The following is a 26,432-nucleotide window of genomic DNA, read 5'->3' as shown; positions in this document are numbered from 1 at the left end:
AGAAAGGCATCTTAAGGTTAATGGGTATCCCGTCTCTCTTAGAGACCGCATATTTCACAAATCCGTCGAAGCACTAAATTCGAAAGATGAAAAAGGCTGGTTTTGAAAGAAAAGCTAGAGCATCGGAGCCGATAAACCACGATGACGAAGACGCTTTATTTTTCCTCTGGTGAAATGGGTTCTCACACGCCTGAAGCTTTGCAATTTTCCCTGTTGTACCTTTTTGGCGGAAAATATTTGAATTAAGAGGCCGAGACGAGCTCAGAAAATTAAAGTTTGGAGATGTATCAGTTTTCACAGAGTCCACCGGTACCCAATATCTTCAATAAGCTGAGACGGATACCAAAACCTTTGACGTACTGGGAGGGATGACTACAAATCTTCAATACCTCGTATTTTTTCACCTGAACAGTATAGGAGCTAGAACCAGTTCACGTTTACCCGCAATTTTGAAAGGAAAACCCTCGGATATGATGGATGACGACAGCACCATTATTTGACCCCAGTTCCAATGCAGCAACTGACGGAAGCTTCCTAAATATGGTAATCATATTTTATAGATTAATTAATGTCCTTATTGCCAATAAAAATATAAATAAAGAAAAACAATGTCGTAAACATTTTCAGACAATGTAATGAATGAATGAAAATAAAAAGATATGAAAGTTTACAAAAAAGGATGGGAAGAATCTGTAATAAAATGAGTGCTTTGCACAATTTCCAGAATCAAATGCATCAATGAAAACAGAGATTTTTTTAAAACAAAGTTAGTAAAAAAATATTTTTGTGCAAAAAGCCTGAAGATTAAAAGTGCACATTGCAAAATAATTTAAATTAAAATATAATTTACTTAACAAAATATAAAATATTGCAGGTATTGTCCCAGACTAATTGGGGTTAATCAGCTGGGGTCTCTGATTTAACGAGCTGCAGAAAGCGCCGAAATCCAGAGAAGAATCACCAACCATTCAGTAAGGAAGACCACTGTGTCGAAACCTGGGGTCCCTCTAACAAAGATCATGCAAGTGACTGAGCATAAAAAATATGTTATCTATAACTGGTAATAATAATAAGGATAAATCAACATGCATTCTGCATCTTGAATCTCCTCAAAATGTACTTTGTGGGCTATTTCTGTTAACTAGAATTACATAGGTTCCAAAAACTGAAACACAGTACGGAAATGTCCTGCAATATGAAGGTCGTTAATATACACTACATTTAAAACCAAAATCACTTTCCAAACGAGAATTTACTGCACTCCAAAACGAAAAGAATTTGTTGTTCACAAAGAACCATATTTAATCCCGCATCTTCTTGAAAATTTAAATAAAAAGACTTTCATATTTTTCCAGCTTACGGATCCAAACTATCCATGGCAGAACAGAAACAGTTACGAAGCTTGTTGTCAACGCCAGTCCCTCAAGTCACGTGCTCATCATACGGAATCGATCCAGAGCTAGATAATTAGAATGTAGCTGGATTGACAGAACAACATTATCCATACATTCCTGAAAAGCTGGAAGATTTGTTCAATGGCGCAGCCGTTCATAATATGACTTTAAATGACAATTTTAGATAGAGCAAAATGGGATTTCTTTTAAAATGAGTGACTGAGCTCGCGGTCAGCTATCAAGTTCAAAGGTAGCTTGGCGGTGCTATGTGCGCATGAATACTGTTATTGTGTATTGATGAACCTACGGTTGTGTCTTTAATTTGTAATAAAGCATAAATTCAGTTACTTTGTATCTTGTAGTGCATTTTGTTATTAAACCTTAGGTAGTCAAACAAACTGAGTATATAATGGAAAGGTTACTGCATTTGTATGGGAAAATAGGAAATCGTTTTCTTCTGAATAAATACTTCATTTCCGTCCGTCGTGCAGTATTATTCAGAAAAAAACTCGTTCACATAGTCCCATACAAATCCAATAACCTATAAATATTACAATATTGACTGACGGAAGTAAGAGCGGAAAAAACAACAATGGAGAGGATTGTAAGAAAGACGAAAAAGGAGCATGATAATATTAACAGAAGGACTGAAAATATGGAGTATTATAATATCCCCTATATTAATAGGTGTGAATAATAATAATAATAATAATAATAATAATAACAACAATAATAATAACAACAATAATAATAACAATAATAATAACAATAATAATAATAACAATAATAATAATAATAATAATAATAATAACAATAATAATAATAATAATAATAATAATAACAATAATAATAACAATAATAATAACAATATTAATAATAATAATAACAATAATAGTAATAATAACAACAATAATAATAATAACAATAATAATAATAATAATAATAATAATAACAACAACAATAATAATAATAACAATAATAATAATATAATAATAATAATATAATAATAATAACAATAATAATAAAGATGATCATCATAATCCTAATCATCATCATCATCATCATCAACAGCATCATCAACATCATCGTCGCATGCTATTATTATTATTATTATTATTATTAATTGCCATACACAGATTGAGGTGTCATACAGAGTGAGTTGGAGGAGATCCAGTGGTCATTTTTGTGATGACAGTCACATTTCATCCGGTCTAATGCTCTCCGGTGAAGGAAGCCTTGTATGTAGTGGAGGATGTATGGTGACGTCTGTACCGATGGGATATTACTGTACAGACTTCAGCATCTCGGAGGACTGGACCACAGGGACCAGAACACTATCATACAACCTGACAACAAGCGCAACGGAAATTTTGTTCACGTAAAGCATTTTAATATCAGATTTTACAAGATGGTATACGAATTTCAAGAAATCTGTGGACCTCTACGATGTGAAATTATTTAATTTCGATACACATGATTATGTGGAGGTGGAGAATGTATTTTAAAATATTTTAAAGCTTATTTTAATGGATAATATATGCGGACAAATTTACGTAAAAAAGAAAATGAAGAATATAGGTTTGTGTAACTACAGATATTACCTGAATTTAATTTTAAAATTACGTATAAGCAGATCAGCTGATTTTTTTTACTATTTTAAAATTTATATATTATACTACTTTAAAGTTTAACATTTGACATGTACATTACATTTAATCAGATATCATGAAAAACAATTTTTTATTTTAAATTTAATTGCTTTCATACTCCAAACATATTAAGACCTCGCTTGGGTGAATTATCAGATTAGCATGCCTCGTGTAACTGCAGATTTACAAGCTGCTGTTGGATACCTCTTCTAGTGGGTGGTAACAGCAATTGGGCTTTAAAAGCATCTGCAAGCGTGAACAAGAGAGCCGATACTGGAAAAATCAATTCATCTCCTAAAACAAGTGTCTCTCCTATCGTACGTGTCATTAATGGGTGCAATGCCACGATAAATATTCTGGGTAAGATGTTTAAGCTTGTATGTACTTGTAAACCGGTATTGAAATAATACATTTTCTCGTTTATTGTTTTTATTTGGACTTTTGAAATAGTACTTCATTGTTTCCACTTACCAATAATAGTGTGATAGTGTGATTCACCCCGAGTTCTAGTCAGTACAAAAGTCAAACAATAAGTTGTTTGATTTTCTTCATCTTGAAATCTGGTAAAACTGCAAACAATTTAACCACATAACATAGAACTTCGCTGTTTTCGAATAAGGCCATTGGTCCAAGTACAAAATTACATAATGAATGAAATATGAAATTGGGGTGATCTCGCGTTTTTTTTTTCTTTCTAAGTCTACAGTATGGTGGTAAGTCATACAATAAGACAATTATGACAGAATATACATAATTACAAAACCTGTAAAGTAATTTTTCCGTAGCAAAATGTATAAACTGTCTGTTTTTATGATTGCCTCATCAGATGTATTACAAAGTATATTGCAAAATGTTTTTCAGCCTATCAGTGACCACTGAATCAAATGCCTTTTCAAAATTGATATATAAGCAATAGAATTTTCCTCGTTTTTCAGTAACCTGCATATTTCATTTTCATTGTCGTTTAAAATGTAAATGATATTGATTTCCAATGCATCAATGCCATTAGAGGACATGACATCGCTTACAGATCAACCTGATGGGGGTATATAGATAACACCTAGCATGACATCATGCTAAACCTAAAATAATTGGTTGTTCAGTAAAAATTTAGCCTCTATACTCATTGTAAACATCATTCACGTCATTGAAAAGTGTGTTTTGTACGAGCACTGCAACATAACCGGGTTCATCAGTACCTCTATGGTTTACTACACACGTACAGTAGTCAGGAAAATTATTGATCCTAGATTCATCACATTTCCATACTTCAGCAAAACAAATTATTTAATAGCAACTTTTAAAAAGATGGAATTACAATTATGGAATTTTCTTTTTATGCCTTGTATATTCTAAGATAATAGGTTGATTAAATGATTATATACATTTAGTTCTGTTGGGATTTAATATTGTGTGATTGATTAAATTTGCTACTTATATTTATGGAATTATATGAATTCCTTTAATCAATAATTTTAGACTGAAAACTGGTTTTACGATTATTTACGTATTTCTGATATCCACTGTCTATTCTGGGCCGGCCATGTCTCTAATCTTTGGAACATTCTACATCACGCTGTCTATTCTGGGCCGGCCATGTCTCTAATCTTTGGAACATTCTACATCACGCTGTCTATTCTGGGCCGGCCATGTCTCTAATCTTTGGAACATTCTACATCACGCTGTCTATTCTGGGCCGGCCATGTCTCTAATCTTTGGAACATTCTACATCACGCTGTCTATTCTGGGCCGGCCATGTCTCTAATCTTTGGAACATTCTACATCACGCTGTCTATTCTGGGCCGGCCATGTCTCTAATCTTTGGAACATTCTACATCACGCTGTCTATTCTGGGCCGGCCATGTCTCTAATCTTTGGAACATTCTACATCACGCTGTCTATTCTGGGCCGGCCATGTCTCTAATCTTTGGAACATTCTACATCACGCTGTCTATTCTGGGCCGGCCATGTCTCTAATCTTTGGAACATTCTACATCACGCTGTTTGGAAATATCATATGTGTGCACATTCTTCTTAACATATACATTATTTATTTGTAAACTGGTATTCAGATTGTGTATTTTCACATGTATTATTTTTATTTGGACTTTTGAAATGGTACTTCATAGTTTCCACTTAAAAATAATAGTGCGATAGTGTGATTGACCCTGAGTCCTAGTCAATAGAAAAGCCAGGGAATAAGTTGTTGGATTTGTTCATCTTGAAATCAGGTAAAACTAAAAGCAATTTCACCACAAATTGATAAGCTAATGATCGCGATGTCCTTCACTTTGTCAGTTATCTCGCCATTAGATGCCGTCACAGGAGAAGCCGCTCCTTATTTTCGATTAAATTTTAAGCCTACCGAGCATTATGTTTTGAAATACCCCCCCAAAAAAACCATATTAATTTTTAAAAATAATTTTATCAGCAATCGGAAGCAAGTATTTCGTTATTGGTAGCTGACAGAATTAACATTTTAAGGACAATATGTAATATTATTCATAAACACATCTTGCCACCTAGCTGATATAATTTGATAAATACATGAGTGAACCAAATGTTACATCCTTTCTTCAGCAGGGACAGATAACTCTTTAGTGCTACACATAATCAAATTGTTTCAAATATTGTAAATGCTTGGAATTTGAATTTTTAAATATTCTTATCTATTAATTTTTTGTGTGTGCATAAAATGAAAGTCAATAACATTTCTAAAATTTCCTGGCGTACAGGGCATCAAAAGTATCATTTAAAATAAGTGACAAGATTGTTTTGATGAATATGAAAACAAAATATTCCGCGCACATTCACTGAAAAATGCAAAAATTCATCCAACTTTTATTAATGGAGATGTCAAACAAAACTAAACTGAGTTTATTTGTTACTATTTTCATGACACGATTTTCTTTCACCAACATTATTTAATCTCTTTTTGGTGTATAATTATTAAAACAATTTTGTACTGCAGAAGTTAAAGGTGATACATGGTGTGAAAAATATTACGTTTCCTATAATAAGCAGCATTTTCGTTTTCCAGCCGTATTTATAAGAACATCGGTGTCGTACACTGCTTACTTTGGCTATCAAACTTTACTATTGCAAAAGTAAAGCAATGTTTGTTTGCTTAACTCTTGTAATCGATAACTTTTAGAATTAATTCAAGACATATAATATTGTACAATTTTTTTTCTGAAATCATGTATGTCTGTAGTATTTTACCTCGTTAATGTGTGGAGAACAATATCAAGTATTCTTTAATTGTTTCATCGCAGTCGCTGATCCAGACGGGGACATTGTGAGATGCCGATGGTCAAATGCGTATGACGAATGCGGCAGCATTTGTTCATCATTTCCCGGGGCTGTTTTAAATAAGGTCTTTCTATCTATCTATCTAATTTTCTATCTATCTATCTATCTATCTATCTATCTATCTATCTATCTATCTATCTATCTAATTTTCTATCTATCTATCTATCTATCTATCCATCTATCTATCTATCTATCTATCTATCTATCTATCTATCTGAATTGCGAATAACCGATTTATTTTTCAGAGAGGTATGTAACATTTACTCACGTACTTAATAGGTCGCACTCATATTTTCTGAAATATGTTAATGAGATTCACATAAAGATGCTGTACGACTAATATCTATCGCAATATATTTAGCTAACTACACTGTTCAACTTGTCAGCAATATTTTATAGGACACGTGCACAATTTCATTCCAAGCGACCGGAAGTGTCGGATACTACGGGGTAGCAGTTCAAGTTGAGGACTTTCCAGTAATGGGAGGCACTGTTCCATATAGCAGCGTTCCCGTTCAGTTCTTGGTATATGTATATTCAACGAGTCAAGGATGTTTCAGTTTACCAGAGTTCATCTCACCCACCAGAGGCGATCAGGAGGTTGTGTATATTGCTGTTAATAATATATACTTTGACAAGATCGTTGCCATTAGCAGCGTGCCAAATACAAGGTATGTCAGCTAAGTACCCTTTGTATTTTGTCAGTGTACCGCATTCACCTAATATCTTGATTTGTATGCTCGACTTGTTAGAATTAGAACTACATACCACCATTGATTCATGGTCAATGGTAGTAGGACATAAACCTACTATCTGATCAGGAACGGTAGATAGTGTTCCGCTAATTTCGTTCGTTTTTTATTGTTATTAAAACATTTATTCTTCATCAGAAGAAGCTGAAAAATTCTTCCTATAGTTGATCAGCTCTTAAGTCCAACGTTATGAAAAAATAAGCAGTTACCGTCCATAGTCCGTCAAGTACCACACTCGAGACATGGAACGGTTTCAACACTTCATAATGGTTCAAGTTACTGACTCGCAGTAGTCGAAGACACTCGTAATGGCCAGCAACGATAGCAATGTAACGCCCGATGACATTTATGACGATCGTTTGAAACATTCAATATCAACTGGAACTTTTGCGATCCAAGGACAAATAACCATACATATTATTTAGGGAATGGTGTGGTTGGCAAAGTCATTGATTTGTCTTAGATTACTTTTACCTGGAGAAAATCCAACTCCACTGTACAAAAACAATATATTCATTTTGATCTTTTGCCAGAGTGACTTCCATCATTTTTTGTAAAGCATATTATTAAAGTTGTTTTAACCTCTTCCTCTTTAGAATGGAATGAAAGGATTCACAATGCCTTCAAGGCATCAAGAATGTTGTTGTAGCAATTGACAAGTATATGATTACCGATTGAGAAAAGGAACAAGGAAGATATCAAGCTGCGCATGCGTATAATCACGCGGGTTAGTTGACGTAAGACAAACCTTGCACTTTTCACATGGAGAACATGTTCTTTCTTGCTTTTGTGAAACGAATGTAGCATGGAAAAACTGTTTTTGTGATTTATTATATTTCTTTAATATATTGCACAAACAGAGAAAGGGATCAGTTTAATCAATAATAATAAATGATATAACGTGAACCATTTGGGTACGAAACAAACACTTAACACAAAAACTACGAAAATGTCTGGACTCCAAGAATCACTAGCGACAATTTACAATAATTAAATATATTGTATATTTAATTGGCTACAAAAATCAAAGGGGAAAAATCATGTATAATGTATAAATTATTGTTTATTTTAACTCATAATAAATTTGCTAATTTTAAATAGCATCACCAACGTACACAAAATGCCCAGTCCAATTTATAATAACTCCGCTCACTAATACTTGTTGCAAAGAAAGCACCTGAGGATAATGCGTTGCACTGGTATGTATGTTAGATACATGAGCCTCCTTTCGCCGTTGTGTTTAATAATTTGTTGTTTTGTTTGTGTTTAATATTTGTTCAATCACTGTTTGCAAAGTCTGTGACAAATACAACTTAAGTGTGTTGTCAAATCTGTTGTAGAGTGAGGAACATGGGAATGATGTTTTTAGACATGTATGTTACAATCATGCCATGTATAAACACATCAAATGTCGCGTTTGTTGCTCTTATTACACAAAAAACATTGCGTTTTCTTCTTTTTTTCTTTTTTTTCGTTATTTCGTTCCTTCTTTAGTCTGATATTTGGCAGATTAAAAAAAAGGAAAGAGAGAAAAATGGCTCGAAAACTTAAAACTCTTGATACACATAATCCTACACTTGCATTGCTTTTCAAACAATGGAATGAAGAGAAACGTATTGTTGGTATAAAACACATTGCAGTCGAAACGGTTGTTTACTTTAGGTCATGAAGTTTAAACAAAGTAGTGTTTGATATCGTTTTAAATGCTTACTTGTCGCACCCATCGATATTATTTTTAGCAATAAGTTTCATTTTATCACTTATCACATGACTTAAACACATTTCTTGTTTTGCCAAGCTTTTATTTTAGATGTAGTATAAGCAAAACTCAATTTATTTCAGCTGTTGACCTTTTCCCTGATGAAAGTTACATCAAACTGTACAGTTCCTACACATACAAATGTTCAAATATAGAGAAACAGTTGATTTTATAGTTGATCTGCAATTCAGTACCATTGCTAATGTTGTTACGTACCATATCCGTTTACGTGCGACGTTCTGCAACGTTTTTAAGACATCGTAATGGTTGTAACTTGTAATTTTAGTAGGGTAGCAACTATTCGGAACATATTCGGCGTTTCCATTCGGATGCTGGAAAAACAACAACAACAACACATTCAAATGGAAGTAATGGCCATTTCCAACTGCCCTCAAGCACGCGGTTGTTATTACGTCATAATAAATTCAATTACATACAATGACTAGACGATGTGTCATTACTAACATAAATGCAATCAATAGTTTCAGACTATTGAAATCGAATTATTTCTTAATTCTGTTCTTTACAAAGTTGCAGTAAAAGCGTTATTAATTCTAAGTACAGGTATTTAATTGTTGAAACGTGGCTGAATGATATTTTAAACACCTATCATTTGATAGGAATCTGTCAGTCGCATATCTGGTCGGATTTTCGTCCGCCAAAATCTTACAAAATATGAGAAGTATCAATTAGGATTATCTCAGAGTCTCTTACAGTGACTCGGAATTATCCGACTTGCATCGAAAAAAACGAGGATATATCGAATGCCGTACCAGTTGAAATTGTTGGGTGGCTGAATGTTCCTAGACCAAAGAAAGATCTTCTTTGTCCTAGGAATTCAGTCGAAGATGCGTACTACTATTACAACGACTCTATGGTATTAAAGCAAGATATATATATATATATATATATATATATATATATATATATATATATATATATATATATATATATATATATATATATATATATATATATACATCGCTTTCGTCTCATAGCAATTATTAGTCTTATGCCATTTCATTAGCTTATAGACTATAATGATATCAGGAATAAGACTGACTGAGCAAAGCTTTAATCTTCCTTTAGCATAGATGAAATTACAACAGTATCTCCAAGTGGCTTCTTAAAATCAGCTCTGGCCAAGTATCCTGAGGTGCCAGGGGCTTGGTATGTTAACATCACTTGGACCCCATCAGCGTCTGATGTAAACAAACTGCACATCTTGTGTTTTACAGCTACCGACAAAAAAGGGTAAATTGCTCGATTTTCTTTTCTTCGTACATTCCATCTCCATAATGAACAAAAAAAGATACGATGTCGGGTCAGTTCAGTTTAGGAATTTTATGTTTTACTTTGTTTGTTTCAAATACATTTTAGCTTATTTAAAATGAATAATACTTTTTAAATTTCAAAATAATAATAATAATAATAATAATAATAATAATGTAGACTTAGCGCCTAATCTGTAGAAGCTCTAAGCGCTTTACTATATTAGATAATACATATAAACATACACAGCGACCAAATTACAAAAAAATACCCTCAAATTACAAAACATTATCATGCTAACAATAATTAAGGAAGTAAAAATCTTTAAGTACGTTCTTGTAGTCGAAATGTGTGTGTGTTGAGAGAACTTTTGAATGTGATCGCAGTGTCCTTGTATTTAGAAGAATGGGCAATTCGTTCGACGTAGCTGAGTCCTGATATGCAAAAGAACGTTGTCCGTATAGCAGTTGGGATAATTAGAATACGAGTGTCGGAAGAAGAGCGTAAGTTGCTAGATCGGGTGACTATATAGCTGAGGTCAGATAAGTATATTGGACCGGAGCCAGCCAACGAGATGTAGCATAGTGAACATTTTTGTGTTTGATTCTGGATCGAACAGGTAGTCAGTGAAGAGCAAGGGGTGGGGTGTGCTCAGTTCTTGTTATTCCAAGGATGATCAGAGCAGACGTGTTGTGAACTTTTTGAAGTTTCTGCTGAGACGAACACAATAGGGGTGAATTACAATAGTCCAGTCTTGAAAGTACTAAGGAACACACAAGTGTTTGAGTGGCATCAACCGAAATAAAATTGGGAATATAGTAGTAGCTGATGCGTGTCACTAGGTTATTATTATTCATCTGCAGCTTGTTACACGTTATCCATGACTTCACATCAGAAATGCAATTCTCTGTGCCTTGTATGGTAGCCTCAACTTCAGTTTGGTACCTAAATTTGCATATTTGAGTGTCATCAGCGTATGCCGATCTATGACGCTGGAGAACGGCTGAGTGTATAGAATGTAGTGAACGGGCCGAGAACAGAGCCTTGTGGCACACCAAAACATAGATCAACTGGGCTGGACTGTTCTTCGTTTACGGTGAAGTGATAATATACCACGGTCTTTTGTGTCAAATGCCGCAAACAAGTCAAAAAGGGTGAAGACTGTAATCTTTTACTATCGAAAGCAGAGAAAAAGTCTTTTACTACTCTCCGAATTGCGGTTTCTGTATTATGGCGACGGCGATATTCAGACTGTATATTGCTGAAAAGACTAGTTGAATTCAGATGAGATACAAATTGGGATAAAATATCTTTTTATAAGATTTTGACATGAATGAGAGTTAGGAACAGGGCGGTAGTTCTTTAAATCATTATGGTCAAGCATCCGTTTCTTCAACAAAAAGTATTTAGGATGCGTTTTTAAAAATGATGGTAATTCTCTGGTTGAGAGAGAAGTATTGACATCATCGGTTAGTGAAGGCATTATTGAATATAAGCACTCAAGTAGCTGTGATGTAGGATCGAGTTCATATGACTTTGGGGTACTCTTCATCCTACCTGTATCTACCATGTCAATAGAGACAGGTTCAAATACTGCTTAAAGTTGCCATGTTTATTCTGTTTCATAACTGTATGGTGACGATGAATCAATTGAAATTATTTAGTCAAGCTCATCGATAATGGACTGTACTTTGTCAAGGAAGACATTTGTAAACAGGTCGGGAAGGGAGACTGGAAAGAAAATCGTTGGAAGAGGTGTACTACCATTCCTTGACATTAACTTGTTCATAATCTCGAAGAGTTCTTTGCAGTTGGAACCTTTAATGATGATAGCACTGTAGTAGAATGATTTTGCTGCATGTTTGTGGCAATAGATCTGCTTATGAACAGTGAAGTTGGTGGAAAGTCAAATATCTCTCAGCTTGTTAGAAAGATAAGATACAAGATAATATTAAGTTTCTCTTGTTTAAAATAACGTTTAATTGGTCGAGCATAAATAAATAAACATCCGTGATTTCTATCATTCCATTTGTTCGTTTTTCCATTCATCCGTTCGTGTGCCCTTCGGTTCTTATGCCCGTCCTGTCCGGGCTCTAACATTTTTACTACCTAATTACACATGGGATGCTTTTATGTCGCACCAAAGGTTTGTGACACGGAGCATTTTACAGAAATTATTAAATGTTTCTTACAAACTGTCCGTTTTTACTGTTACGTCAATTGTACTGCCACTCAATAATTTTAATATGAACTGAGATGAGATTGTGTCACACACATTGGTCGCTGTGACCTACTTCTTATGGTATATTGAAAACTAATCAATACATACTGACTTATGCCGCATAGTCTTTAAAATATCCACTTATTTTAGAATGCATACGTCAAAAGTATAGCGACCACATGCAAATGCATACGTCAAAAGTATAGCGACCACATGCAAATGCATACGTCAAAAGTATAGCGACCACATGCAAATGCATACGTCAAAAGTATAGCGACCAAATGCAAATGCATACGTCAAAAGTATAGCGACCACATGCAAATGCATACGTCAAAAGTATAGCGACCACATGCAAATGCATATGTCAAAAGTATAGCGACCACATGCAAATGCATACGTCAAAAGTATAGCGACCACATGCAATCAAGCAACAAAAACGTAAATTCAAACGGGAAAAGAGACTAAAATTACAAAGGGTTCTACAAATATTATCACCAATAAACTTGACAATACCTAGTTTAAGTAAAATAATTCCTGGCTTATACATGATAATATTGTTTTGAGTAAATTAATTTTTTTAAAAAGACGATATGTTACATGAACAAGATACATCGATATTAAAGCAAGATATTTACTTCTTTGAATAAGATATAAGATTTCTTGCAATACCCAGCCACAGTTAAAGTCAAATACTTATGTATGACGATGGGGGGGGGGGGGGAAGAGATTTCTTGACAAATGTGAGGGCACGAAACAAATCCAGCTCCATGTATCATAGAAGATGTGAACTACGTAACATGGCAGTATCGCCATGGGAGAAAGAGAACATTGAAAAATAAATTCATAAGATGAGACGTCTACAGCTTTATTCCTTTGATTTTATGTAATTTTCCTATCCGTAATATTTTGCTTTAGTATGGGTTTCCAGAGGACTGAGATTTGTGACGATAAAGAGAAGGGGGTAAAAAATTCTCACAAATTGCATTAATTCATATATGGATGGCCCCTAAAACAATATGATGAATTATGACACTCGAATTAAAACAATGTATTAAAACTGAAATGAATGAAGACGTTCGTTATGTCTCAGTTTTAATGCAAATCAGGCATTATAATTTCAGACTCACCAGCCAACAAAGATGCATAAATTTGATCGTGACTCCTGGTAAGTATTACTTATCTCCTATTCCAGCTTTACTATATAGATACATTATTTTTTTCATATATATATATATATATATATATATATATATATATATATATATATATATATATATATATATATATATATAGAGAAAGAGAGAGAGAGAGAGAGAGTCTGCAGATGTCATATATCACAAGATGCATATATTTTTCGTTAACCAGAACCGATGCTTGGTGACTTCCCTTGTAATTAAAAGTTATGCGACCATTTGTAAGATGCAACTTATAGGCTATACACATATTTTATTTAGAGCGCGTACAAATACAATTCTGTCATTTCCAAGGAGTTAAGATTAATTACAAGAAGCTGTGCGCTGACAAGGAGTAACCACTTCCCTGCAAATTGTGATTTGTTACAAACTGTTGATCGTTCTTCTCATCCTGATGCTGTTTGCATCCATATTGACTGAATATATAACAGCGATGCGTGAGATTTAAAACATAAACGTCAGATTAAATAAAGAAAAGTACAAATAGTTTTTAGACACAGTAGCACTCGAAACTTAAAACGCGGCAGTTTGTTTTTAAAACTATCGATTCTCAGCGATTATGTAGAAACTAGTGTGGAACTTGTTGAGCAAAATGACAACGAACCCGTAGGAGGTTTCTACAGGTGAATCAGGTGATCACGGTTACACTTGTGTTTGACTTCCGTCGCTACCGACCATAACATTCGTTTGCTCTCTCTCTCTGTCTCTCTCTCTCTCTCTCAGAGTGGTCAAGTATGGCCGAGTTCTTTTAGGAGATCGCCAGATCAACGACATCTCTTTTCTGTCTGTGTGGGTCAAAGGTCTATTCATGTATCTTATAATGGTTTTAAAAGAACAACAAGAAAACACATGCATTACAGACTGTGTGTACTATTCAGACAATGATTTAGACTATGGTCGTTGTCTGGCCAGGCAACTTTTGTATGATTGGTAACGCTTGCTGCTGTAGACCAATCTCATGGAAAGTGCACGTACATATTAGGGACCAAAAATGTAACGGTCTGGAACAGGGCCTGACGCGTATTTTTGTTTTGTGTTCGATTCCGTCTGTCATTAGCTGGAAAAAAATATCTTGCGTTGATTTATATCAAAGTAACACCATATTATATCATTGCATTATTGGAAAAATAGTATTGAAATATAAGAAAATATGAATATGTCAGTTCAGAAGTAAATCGCATATCCTACCACACCCCGGAAACTAAATGGTCGGTACCTTATAGTAGATGAATTCGCTATGTGTATTTTAATTTTTGTTAAAACTGTAATCTGAAAACTGTCATTAAAGCGTGTGTGTGTGTGTGTGTGTGTGTGTGCATGTTTTGTCTATCTCGGTTGGTCGGGTTGTAAAGCTGTCAGGCAACAGCTGAGAGAGAGAGAGAGAGAGAGAGAGAGAGAGAGAGAGAGAGAGAGAGAGAGATGTATTTTCAGGTACTGAAATGTTTGTTCAATAGCTTGTATAAGAATCGTTAGCGGTTTAAAAAGCAAGAGCAAGAACTAGAAAACAAGAATATAACACTTTTAAAGAATTGGCATAAAACAATTCGATATAACCGTTAGTCCCTTTTCTTTCCTGTTCTCTCTCTCTCTCTCTCTCTCTCTCTCTCTCTCTCTCTCTCTCATAAAAATGGAATAATACTTGGAAACCTGTGGAGTGAGAGAAGAATTGATTTGGGGACGATGAATACCTAGAACTTTCACCAATTACCACAGACAAACTTGCTTTCATATAATTGTATGTATTCATTTTCTATGAGAATTTACTTCCATGTTACACGATACCATTAATACAAAGTTGCAATAGCCTGTCAAGACGAGAGTGCCATATTATTAACTTCTTGACAAAAGTATACTTATGAGTAGTCATGCTGATATTAAATAAAATTTTATTTTTTTTCCCACAAAACATTAATGCTTAAATTGTTTGACCAAAGTCTGTTCATTTCTGACTGTCTGGTCACTGGTGTTTGGTCACTGGTGTTTGGTCACTGGTGTCTGGTCACTGGTGTTTGGTCACTGGTGTTACAGATGAGTTACCTCAACTTTACAATCTGCACATTATCTGTCATTTCAAAACTTCCAGACTAATTATTTATTACTATGGACTTTTATCTAAAATAACGCAATGAACACAGCATGATCAGTTATTACAAAACAGTGAAGATATTTAGTCAACTGCCACTTAAACAAGGAATTTAACTTTTTGTATTTCTGAAACATTATCATAGAATCACAAAGTCGAAAATATTTGGAAACTTTTGATCCAGCCTCTATACATGTTCTTGACAGCACACACACAGGTATCTTCACACCGTATTATTCATCTCATTCAAGCCACGGTGGTCTCTGGTGTCTGGTCACTGGTGTCTGGTCACTGGTGTTTGGTCACTGGTGTCTGGTCACTGGTGTTTGGTCACTGGTGTTACAGATGAGTTACCTCAACTTTACAACTACGTGTTTAGGATGTAAATTTTATTTTTAAAAATGGCATCTTTTCGACTTCATTTTATATTGAAGTTATGAGATAGAACTACACAAAATTAAATTGCCCGTTCTAGTGGCAGCTGATTTATACCTATTTGTTATTTACGACAATGTAAAGTAGTTACTCCTATCAAAATTAGCTCAAATGTATAGTTTTTTATGTACTCATTTGCCGTCATATGGCCAAAATAAATTGTGTACTAACCAAGAAGTATACATAAACTTTAATTGTGACAATTTCCCAGCATTCTTTCTCATTGTTGTAATAAACTGTGCTCACCTGAATAATGGCACTGTATGAGTGACCTTCCATTTGTTTGCAAGCACGGTTATTACACTGTTGTTGTTGTTGCTATTATTATCATTATTATTACATGATACGAATTTAAAATTACAATGTTGAGGCAGTCAATGAGAACATGCAACTATTAAGGGTAAAAGGTAAGGTGTCCTTTTAAAGTTGCATCTATCATTTTCTTTTGCATTGCGTTGTACATGTACATGAATCGACGTTGCTAAGCCTTTGATAATGCCACTGATATTTGTATAAATACTCATCCATTCTAGTTGTTGCTTCGTATTATTACACTTTCTACAATCCAGAACTGGTATTTGCTTAATGGTATCATCCTATGTCGTGAAGAACAACATATATATATTTTTTATTTGGGGGGTTGGGGTTGGGGTTGGGTTTCTACAACGGTGTCATGGTACGTCTGTCAACATTATTTGACCCATTTTCGGTTCAAACCATACTCATTGGCATATCGCTGTGCGGTGCTTGCAGTCATTGCGGCATGAATGTGCCGGGTCAACCTTCTCGACTTTTTATCTCAGGAAATTTGCTTATCAGACACAAAATCGGAATCAGGTAGATCCTATAACCAGACGACTACCAGACCTAATTATATTAACACATCCTCTTAGCTTCGCTGGGTTAAACAATGAATATTTAATGTAAAAATACTTCAATATTCATCTGTTTAAACTATTAGAGCGGTCACGAACCACACGACCATAGGCTTTGTGATTTAATCAGGATACCGGCTTCTCGTTCACATGGGGAGTCCAATCTTTCTTCCCGAAAGGATACCCGAAGTACAGGTTTGTATACTCAACATTCCCTTCACCTATCACCTATTCTCCTAATACTAATGTGATTGCGGAATGTATACAAAGAAAGCAAATTTCCAAGGAAATTTATTTCCTCCAAGAATACTTATCCGATAACATTTTTTGAAGACCCTTCAGTGCCGGATGAAGGCCTTCCAGGTCCCTATGCACTGAAAATATTATGGTGCCTCCCCCACCTCCTACAAAATGTGAAACTCAAAAATACCCTCCCCCCATTATATTAGAAGCTAAATAGGTGGGAAGTTACCAGTATTGCCACCATTCCAAATCAAATTACTCGTAAATACAGATCGAAATGGTCATATATAATTTTTTTAATTTTATCGTCAACAATTAATTTAATTTTTTCTGGTACCCCTGTTGGGCTGGTTCCCTACGTTCGTGCTTAGTGTGCCTAATATGTAATCTGGCAATGAGACCCTCAAACCACCCCACTAAGCGAGCATCCCTATTAGAAATTCACTCAGTTTAACACTGATAAACCAAAGAAGTGGCAAGGGAGGTAATGGACAAGGGTTGCTGCCCTTGGTTTACATCTTGCTGGCAAGAAAGACGAATTTTCGTCTTTTAGTAGGACTGGATTCGGAAGGTAGCAGGCTTACATTCCCCGTAGTTAATTTGATCTGGCACGTATTCTCGGAGAAACATAATTTACTATAAATTTGCATTCGCTTGATTTATCATACCCATTCTACTCACTGGTGATTGAACTTTTCGCTCACTGTTCGGCACTTCATGCAGTATTTGTAAAACTCTATTTTCTTTATTCAAATCAAGATTCACATTTAAATTATAATCGCTTATTTGATTAATTTAATGAAGCTAGAATGAAAATGGAAACTGAGAAAAAGAAACAACTTAACAGTTTCCAACAAGCATGTACCGCAATAGCTCGAGAACTACATTTGGTTGTGAACACACACGGCAGATATGTAAAGCGGTACCGGCTTGTTGTAGTCAGTCTTAACTCCTTTGGAAATGTGTGCATGTATATTTGTATGTGTTATTCCCTGAAAGCAGCTACTGCGATTACACTAAAATTTTAGCAATACTGAGAATTAAATTGCAAATCTTTCTAAAGAATTATTAGATTTGTGTTATAAATGTTTGCATGATTGACTCTGTCCGTATATTGCACATCAAAAAATTGATAATAGTTGATTCCATTTGTTGATATATTTTCAGAATATATCATATTTACTCAGTGATGCATTATTCTTCGCATTACCATTTATATTTTCAGATGTCACGAACAATAGATCTGACGGTAAGAGACAATTTTTTTATTATTCATATTTTTAAAATGTAATAAAATGCTTCATGACTCGATGTAAAGTTGATATCAAAATGGAAATATTGTTGAAGGAATATATTTATATATATATGTTTATCTTTGACCTGTTCTTTCTATGCGTATTGCAGCCTCGTCTCCGTATTGCAGCCTCGTTACCGCTAACTAATCAGATGCTTAATGTGTTCTTTATATATGGAAAATTAAATTTTACAGTTTTAGCATGCACTTTGATATTCATTCTATAGTTTAAGCAAACATTTTATATTCCATCAACTTCAGGAATAAAATTTGATTATGGGTTAATCAATGACGACAGTCTTATTGGAGTGAATGATGGGAAATGTAAACTTGTTTCCAAAGAATATGAAATCCCAGTGTTTCGTTCGACTTATTCAAAGATATTTGTAAGTACGTCTTTTCTTGCCTCTACTACATATTAAGTGTTTTATATTTCTTTCCAATGACGATTATCAGTCATCTAATAAAATTATACGACTTTGTTCGGGTCATAAAAAATTAAATTACTTAATTTAAATATCATTTTATTATATAGAGTCGATAGTAACGTGCTTTAAATTTTTGAGGGAAAAGAAGGAAATCTGGTAATTTAAGTTTGTATTTTTAAGTGATAAAGTGATACGCTTCTTGCATACAAAACAGTCAAAATTTCATATCTGAAGTGTCTTGAGTATAGTATTTTATGTGAAGATATAACTTTAATAATGGTGTGTGTGTGTCTGTGTGTGTGTGTGTGTGTGTGTGTGTGTATGATTATGATTATCTTTATAGAGGAACTGGTAACTGATACAGCACTGGTTCAGATCTCACCAATTATTCAAGTTAAACTTATTACATTACACTCAGACAAATGGTTAAACAATTCTTACACGAATAAAATAAAGAATACAAATATTATTTTCGAATGACTAGCAAATTAGACACAATCAGGCTCTGCATCTTATGTAGGCTTTGATTTCTTGTGTCCAAGACAAGATTTTGAAGTTTCCTTGAGATGGGTAGGATTTACGTCACTTAGAATAGGAAGAAGCTGCGTTGATTTCTTTCTTACGATCCTTATACATGAATACGATAATCACGCGAGATCCAACGGAATGCATTTTGCGCTTCCTTTTCCAATAGGTTTGTATCACTGGCATTATAACGTTTGATGGGCCGTTTGAATCTCCTGGAACTGTTGACGGATCTGATCTGAAAGGAAAGACTATACTGGCGCCATATTTTAATGATATAGACAGGGACAGTTTACGGTACGGCGGAAATGTGTACTACCACGTCTACAATTCAATAAAAGGCGATATCAATGAATCTTCTAACGTCAGAACCGCCCAAGAATTTATTCAGCAAATTCACGGAGACGTTGGAAACTTCATTGCTCAGTTTGCTCTGTTCGTTACGTGGCATCAAGTTCGTCCATCAAGAACAAAAACTGGACAAAATGAGGTAGGATGATACCAGATTGATATCGATGCATATCCGTTTAGAGTGAAATTTCAGTAAATTTAATTTTGTAGCATGCATGTGTTTGTGCCTACAGAGCCAAATAAAATGACTTTTCGACCATCCTTCATTAGGCTGAGCAGAAGACATAAACAAAAATGGCAAATGTTCGCGTCTATAAAGTCTTCATTTGAGCTTTACAAATAAATAATTATATGGCTAATTTTGCTTCATAGTATTTTCGTGTGTTTTTGTATTTGCGTCCCAAGAAACAACTAAAAGAATAGTAAATTGCACAACTTGCTAGAAGAAAGTTGAAATAAAAATATGTGTTTATTTATGAATGCTTTCATGCAGATATCACAAAGTTAATAGTACGACCAAGGAATGAAATAACCAGTTTGTTTCAAATATTAAATTAGATTAATTTTTGTTTTCAATATAAGTAATGAACAAGTCCTACGTTCACGTCTTGCAACAGCAAAGTCCACGCGGTTTATATTATACCCCAACCCCCAATCAGGTAAAGAACTACCTGGGCCCAAGTTTTGTAACCTAATACACGTTTACCTGTATGCCGTTGACGTTTCCTATGACTGCATGATTAAAGTTCAGTCTAAAATATGCAAAAATGTAACTGTAAGTTTTCATCTTTGTCCATATTATGGGATGGGCCCAAATACAATATCACTCCTGCCGACGTGCACCATATCGGGAACCTATAGGCCAAATCTGGCGAATATCGACCTAGCTATTTACGAGAGATATGGTTAATGGAGGATGGACCCTAAGACCTTCCGTATCTTAATATTCATCTTTAAGCTATTATAACGCTTAATATTAATTTACTACATGAATCCAATATTTATTGTAATCGTAATAAATTGACTAATTATAAAGTTCGAAATTTTCTACCTTTTCAGCGAATGAACTTTCAGCTTGCTCTTCTGACGGACGGCGTGAATACTTTTGCATTTTACGTTTACCCCAAAAATGGCATAAAATTGAAAAGCCAGCTGGTGTACATCGGATTTACAACTAAAGACGGTGAAAAATACACGGATTATAGGTCATTTACTTCAGCTGTCCTTGCCATTGATATATTAGCGATATCATTTGGTAAGTCTTCTTAAGGCCAACCTCTCGTAAAATGATGGAACAAAGCAATAGATGTTCTTGAGCAAGTCTATTACATAGAAATCAGTTCTTTGTCAGATACTGTTCCTAAAATTAGTTGAATGCATTTTTAAACAGTCACCAAGTTTACATAAATTGAAGAGAATATATATATATATATATATATATATATATATATATATATATATATATATATATATATATATATATATATATATATATATATGTGTGTGTGTGTGTGTGTGTGTGCGTGTGTGTGTGTGTGTTATCAAGTACATCCAGAAAAATATATATTAAGAGCCAAAACTCGCTAAAACATATATATATATATATATATATATATATATATATATATATATATATATATATATATATATATATATATATATATATATATATATATATATATATGAATAAATACCGTAAAACATAGATATCGAGAAAATATATGTCGAAAATATATATGCTAGTATTAAACACTTAGTAAGAAGACACCGAAATTACAAAACCGGAAGCTGGCAATGCAGACTAACCGCAGGTAGTAGAAGCTAACAATTCTGCATGTGTAAATACTAGTCAGTAACTTTAGTGATGTATCCATTTCCTCCCAGAAGTCATAGCGCTGCAATGCACTGATTTGACATGTCACGTTAAGTCGTTCAACGTTATTTATAGCCCTACAATAAGCCTTGATTTTTCAGCAGCAAACATCTGTAAAACTATTTTAAACTTTCTGGACTTTGGCAGATATAAAATTCGCGTAGCGAAAGGAAATATTTTGTAAATCAAATGTTTACAAGACAGATGATATTTGTAAATCAAATGCTTACTAGACAAATGAAAATACATAAACCTAGTCTACAACTCTGTTTATCTTGGAAATAAACCTAATTCAGAGTTTAAATATGGCTACGTTGCTAATTTCTCTAAGTTTGCAATGTCTAAAATTGATTGTGATTTATGTTTGTTTTTTTTATGTTAAAGTTACATTCTGACTAACGGAAGAGAACAATGCTCTACTACCCTCTGATAATTGAATAAAGAAACAAGAAATAAAATTTAGCATTTACTTTCTGGTCTATAGTCAAAGTCCATCATTTTAGTACTGGGTAACCGTGCTGCCCATGATGTACCCTCTACATGAAGTACAACGCAAGTACAAACAAAATGACTTTGGCCGTTTTATCGGTCTCTAAGAGCTATTCCCCCTCCCCAATTAACATTCTGTAATATCTCAGTGGTTACTACGAGGAGAAGAGTTACCTTTTAGGAACACATGCCAAACACACAACACATATACTATACACACAAATCAACTCTTACAGCAGAAATAGCTGACAGAAATCGATATACTAAAAGACGTGAACTGTTTATTATTTAGGTTATACTGGACTGTTGCATTATCGTCTATCGTTCCGGTCTCTGGGTCCAAAGAGTTCTCGTCAAGACTGTATCGATTGGTACTTAAATGAGAGAAAGTACAAGGATGAATACCAGGAAGGTCTAGAAAAGATGCCTCTTTGCCCCTGCGATACGTCCCATCTAGCACGTGACCAATTTTACAGCGATAATGATTACCTCAATCAAGGGGACGCCTTCTGTACGTACATTCGTCCTAATTGGCAATTTCGACCGAAGGACTCGGGGAAGGTAAATTATGCGAGACTCCTACACCAGTTTGCTTATCTATCTTTTCAGAAAGTTTGTTTCCTCTTCTTTTTTTAAATCAGAATATCAGTAGAAATAAAACGCAAGCCGTATGCAATGGCACAAGTGTTCAATATTAAGTGATATTTTTATATCATAAATGTGGTTCATTCATTGTTGTTCACATTGTTCAGATCAAGTATTTATTTAGCACACACACACACACACACACACACAATACATACAAACGGCTAAAGTAATTACAAGACAAACAAACCTTTTTGCAATATTTAAATATTTGAATTTCAGACTTGTTGCTACGATAAAACAAACCGGTACTTCGTAGGGTATGGTTCAAATTCAGGAGGGTTTATCAGGTATCATCCAAACAAACAGGCGCTCAAGCACAAGAGCTACGACAAAGACATGAGAACAGCTTGCTGTGAAGAAAATAACCTGTGTTCCCTATACCACAGCGTTCGGCCCATAGGACAGTGTTATACCATTTTTCCTGCATGGCACGGTAAGGGACTGACCATTTACTATCTCATTTTACTATAACAAATATTCGTATGTTTTATATTATTGTTTCATACAAGTATATACATTATTTGGCACACATGTCGAAAATATTGTTAAAATTACCAGGAAAAAAATTCGTGTCAAAATATTTATTTCTCAGAATATTTATAACACTTGCATTTCATTATTAATATTGCACTTCAATGATGGGATGAGCATTTTATATCAAAATATTGCTAATAGATTTCAGATTATTTATCTCGATAGTGGCAATCATTGTTGTTTCTCACAATTAAAATTACGCAATATTGTATATAAACTGTGGTTGGATCCTTAGCTGATGGAGTTGATTGACTTGTTTGAGTCCTAGAATTGGTTGAGTGCTTAATTTCAGACCTTTTCACGAAGGAAGGGAAACTTATTATGAAGGCCATTTGTGTTTCAAGTAAAGCCAAAATTTGAGTTGAAATTTCCAATGCGTAAAAACATTGTGGTATACAGTAACCCTTACTTGTTAGCACCTGCACGTGGTGACCCACATTTCAAGACACTCGATGGACAGAATTACACTTTTAACGGCTGGGGGGAATTTACACTGGTTACAATCAACTCGTCCACGGAGGAGTTTGAACTTCAAGCCAGAACTTCCAGAGTTGTTACGAAAGATGGGAACATGAGCGACGCAACAGCATTCACAGCCTTTGCTGCCACGGAAACAAATGATGTTAAAGTCCACATTGAAATGAATGCAGCCAAAAATGGTATTATAATCTTATACGCAATAGCTTTTAAACTCGGTGCGCGGGTGTGCGTATATATATATATATATATATATATATATATATATATATATATATATATATATATATATATATATATATATATATATATGCTTGTTATCCACCATACTTTTATATTTTGAGAAAAATCAATTTTGTGAAGAGAATTCCTCACATCGATTTATATTGTATGAACTGAAATAAACCGAATACAATATTGTATAAGATATGTCCAAATTAAAAAAATTTCTTTTCTTTGTCGGAGAGGTTATCGGTCAAAATTTTCTCAATAAGGACATGATTGCATATTAATTAATTGATTATTCTAGACTGTTGAAAAGACTATTTACCTTAAAAGCAATATCTTAACGTCAGTCGAAATCAATCTACACCATGGCAACATAAAACCTGATTTTCCGCTTCATTAACGTATATGAAATTATGTTTATTCAGGTTGTACATAGTTATTGGCCCTTAATTTATGAAGCATTAGCATGTTCTGCAATGTTACACACTTTCAGACCTCATTGTGTATGCTAAAATGGCACCGAGTTTGATGTTGAGCGATTACACATCGGACTACACGAATATGGACAAAGAATTCAACATTGAATCTGACTACATGTCGCTTTCAAGACGTAATCAAACAAAAAACGTGATGGCCGTTTTTGCATCAGGTAACAACGTCAAAACTTCTTTGTTTCAGCGATATACATTTCTGAATATTGAATGGGACAATACTAAATATGCATGTACATTTCAGAATATTAAATGGGACAATACTAGATGTGGATACACATTTTTGAATATGAAATGGTACAATACTAGATGTGGATACACATTTTTGAATATGAAATGGTACAATACTAGATGTGGGTATATATTTCTGAATATTAAATGGTACAATACTAGATGTGGGTATATATTTCTGAATATTAAATGGTACAATACTAGATGTGGGTATATATTTCTGAATATTGAATGGGACAATACTAGATGTGGGTATATATTTCTGAATATTAAGTGTGACAATACTAGATAAGGGCATACATTTATGAACATTAAATTGGAAAATACTAGATGTCCGTGTACATTTCAGAATATTAAATGGGACAATACTAGATGTGGGTATAGCTTTCTAAATATTAAATGGAGTAATGTTGGATGTTGGTATACATTTTGTTTTGCACAATACTCAGGATTAAATCTTCAGAGAAAACTACTATAAGTATTTAGATATTTTCCCTGAGTATCTAACATTTAACATTTTGTGAATTATTCTCTGGCCAAAAATCAGAATGTCATCAGAAAACGATCTCTTGTGCAATACTCGTCCTTCTTGCTGCCATAACAGCCATGTGGAAATAATCTTTAATGGGCAGGATGCCACGCTTCACTGTTAGATGATAATAATAATGACAATAACAATAATAATAATAATGAACCCATAACAATTATATCTGTTTCAGGGATTGCTGTTACAGTTGGAATTTCGGTCAATATGCTAAACATTGATGTCCTAATTCCCAACAAGTTTCAAAATATGACAGCTGGGTTATTGGGGAATTTCGATGGTGATCCTACAAATGACTTTCAGTTTAAGAATGGAAGCGTTCTATGGGGCATAGTAGGAGAGAAAGACATATTGAACTTCGGAAAGAGCTGTAAGTCTTTAAAATGACATGACTGACTCTTTGACATAAGTGTGACATCGATATCATTCTCTCCACTGACAAATTGTTGCTTTTCAAGCTAAACATACAAAATGTAAAAATCAAAACAATCCCCACTTGTGTGATTACGTTACGAAATGAATCATCCCGTTCTTTCATACTGATGTATGGAGACAACGTTTATCAGCATTATTTCTTCACTATTAAAATAGCAACCAAACCATATTGAAAGAATGAACTGAGTTTAAACTAATTTCATGTCTACACGGTGCAGACTCTTTCAAAAGCACATCTGCAGTTATAATAACAGTTACTGAGCGATAAAACATTGATCGCAGTGTCCTAATTTTGGAAAGGTATAATTGCATCACAGCAGACTCATCTGTAGACAAATTACGTACATATTTGGCCAACAGTCCAGAGGAACTGATATAAATGTACAACTGAAGTCACTGAAGCATGACATTTTGGTTGCATTGGCTGCTTTTTGCGGGATGATATATAATTTACCAATAAATATTTACACCATTGCGCATGACGCTGAGTCCAACAGTGTCTGATAAATGTATATAAACCTAATACAAATGTACGTAAACAATTTTTCGGTTTGGTCACAATAAGCAATACAATAATATTTCATTTCCAGCCTTCAAACACCTTAAGCATTTGTGCACACATACTATTCGAGTATTTCAAAATTTATTAATAATTTGAAATACTTAGTATTATATGAACTAACAATAGGTTAGTTT

At 34.1% G+C, this 26,432-nt stretch overlaps 2 protein-coding genes across 2 annotated transcripts in view; both read left to right on the top strand.

The window, feature by feature from the left end:
• LOC149791195 (integrin beta-like protein C) overlaps nucleotides 1-19,934 on the top strand; it is a 42,383-nt gene extending 22,449 nt beyond the window's left edge. The window contains exons 3-10 of the mRNA XM_089971318.1: nucleotides 2,531-2,772; nucleotides 3,225-3,403; nucleotides 6,319-6,419; nucleotides 6,755-7,026; nucleotides 9,956-10,120; nucleotides 13,481-13,524; nucleotides 18,744-18,868; nucleotides 19,605-19,934. Of these exons, the coding sequence (XP_089827444.1) occupies nucleotides 2,531-2,772; nucleotides 3,225-3,403; nucleotides 6,319-6,419; nucleotides 6,755-7,026; nucleotides 9,956-10,120; nucleotides 13,481-13,524; nucleotides 18,744-18,868; nucleotides 19,605-19,934 (1,458 nt within the window). The remainder of the gene's footprint in view (nucleotides 1-2,530; nucleotides 2,773-3,224; nucleotides 3,404-6,318; nucleotides 6,420-6,754; nucleotides 7,027-9,955; nucleotides 10,121-13,480; nucleotides 13,525-18,743; nucleotides 18,869-19,604) is intronic.
• Nucleotides 18,749-26,432, top strand: part of LOC149791193 (uncharacterized) — a gene marked incomplete at its 3' end in the record, with an annotated part of 207,331 nt that continues 199,647 nt past the window's right edge. Inside the window, exons 1-8 of the mRNA XM_089971317.1 lie at nucleotides 18,749-18,868; nucleotides 19,605-19,925; nucleotides 20,846-21,041; nucleotides 22,441-22,709; nucleotides 23,016-23,229; nucleotides 23,747-23,989; nucleotides 24,529-24,684; nucleotides 25,477-25,671. Coding sequence (XP_089827443.1) covers nucleotides 20,849-21,041; nucleotides 22,441-22,709; nucleotides 23,016-23,229; nucleotides 23,747-23,989; nucleotides 24,529-24,684; nucleotides 25,477-25,671 — 1,270 coding nt within the window. The remainder of the gene's footprint in view (nucleotides 18,869-19,604; nucleotides 19,926-20,845; nucleotides 21,042-22,440; nucleotides 22,710-23,015; nucleotides 23,230-23,746; nucleotides 23,990-24,528; nucleotides 24,685-25,476; nucleotides 25,672-26,432) is intronic.

This window comes from Sinohyriopsis cumingii, chromosome 9, assembly GCF_028554795.1.
Source record: "Sinohyriopsis cumingii isolate HCF-2022 chromosome 9, ASM2855479v2, whole genome shotgun sequence".
Lineage (NCBI taxonomy): Eukaryota > Metazoa > Mollusca > Bivalvia > Unionida > Unionidae > Sinohyriopsis > Sinohyriopsis cumingii.
Note: the sequence above shows the minus strand (reverse complement) of the source record. Positions and strands in the feature narration are given on the sequence as shown.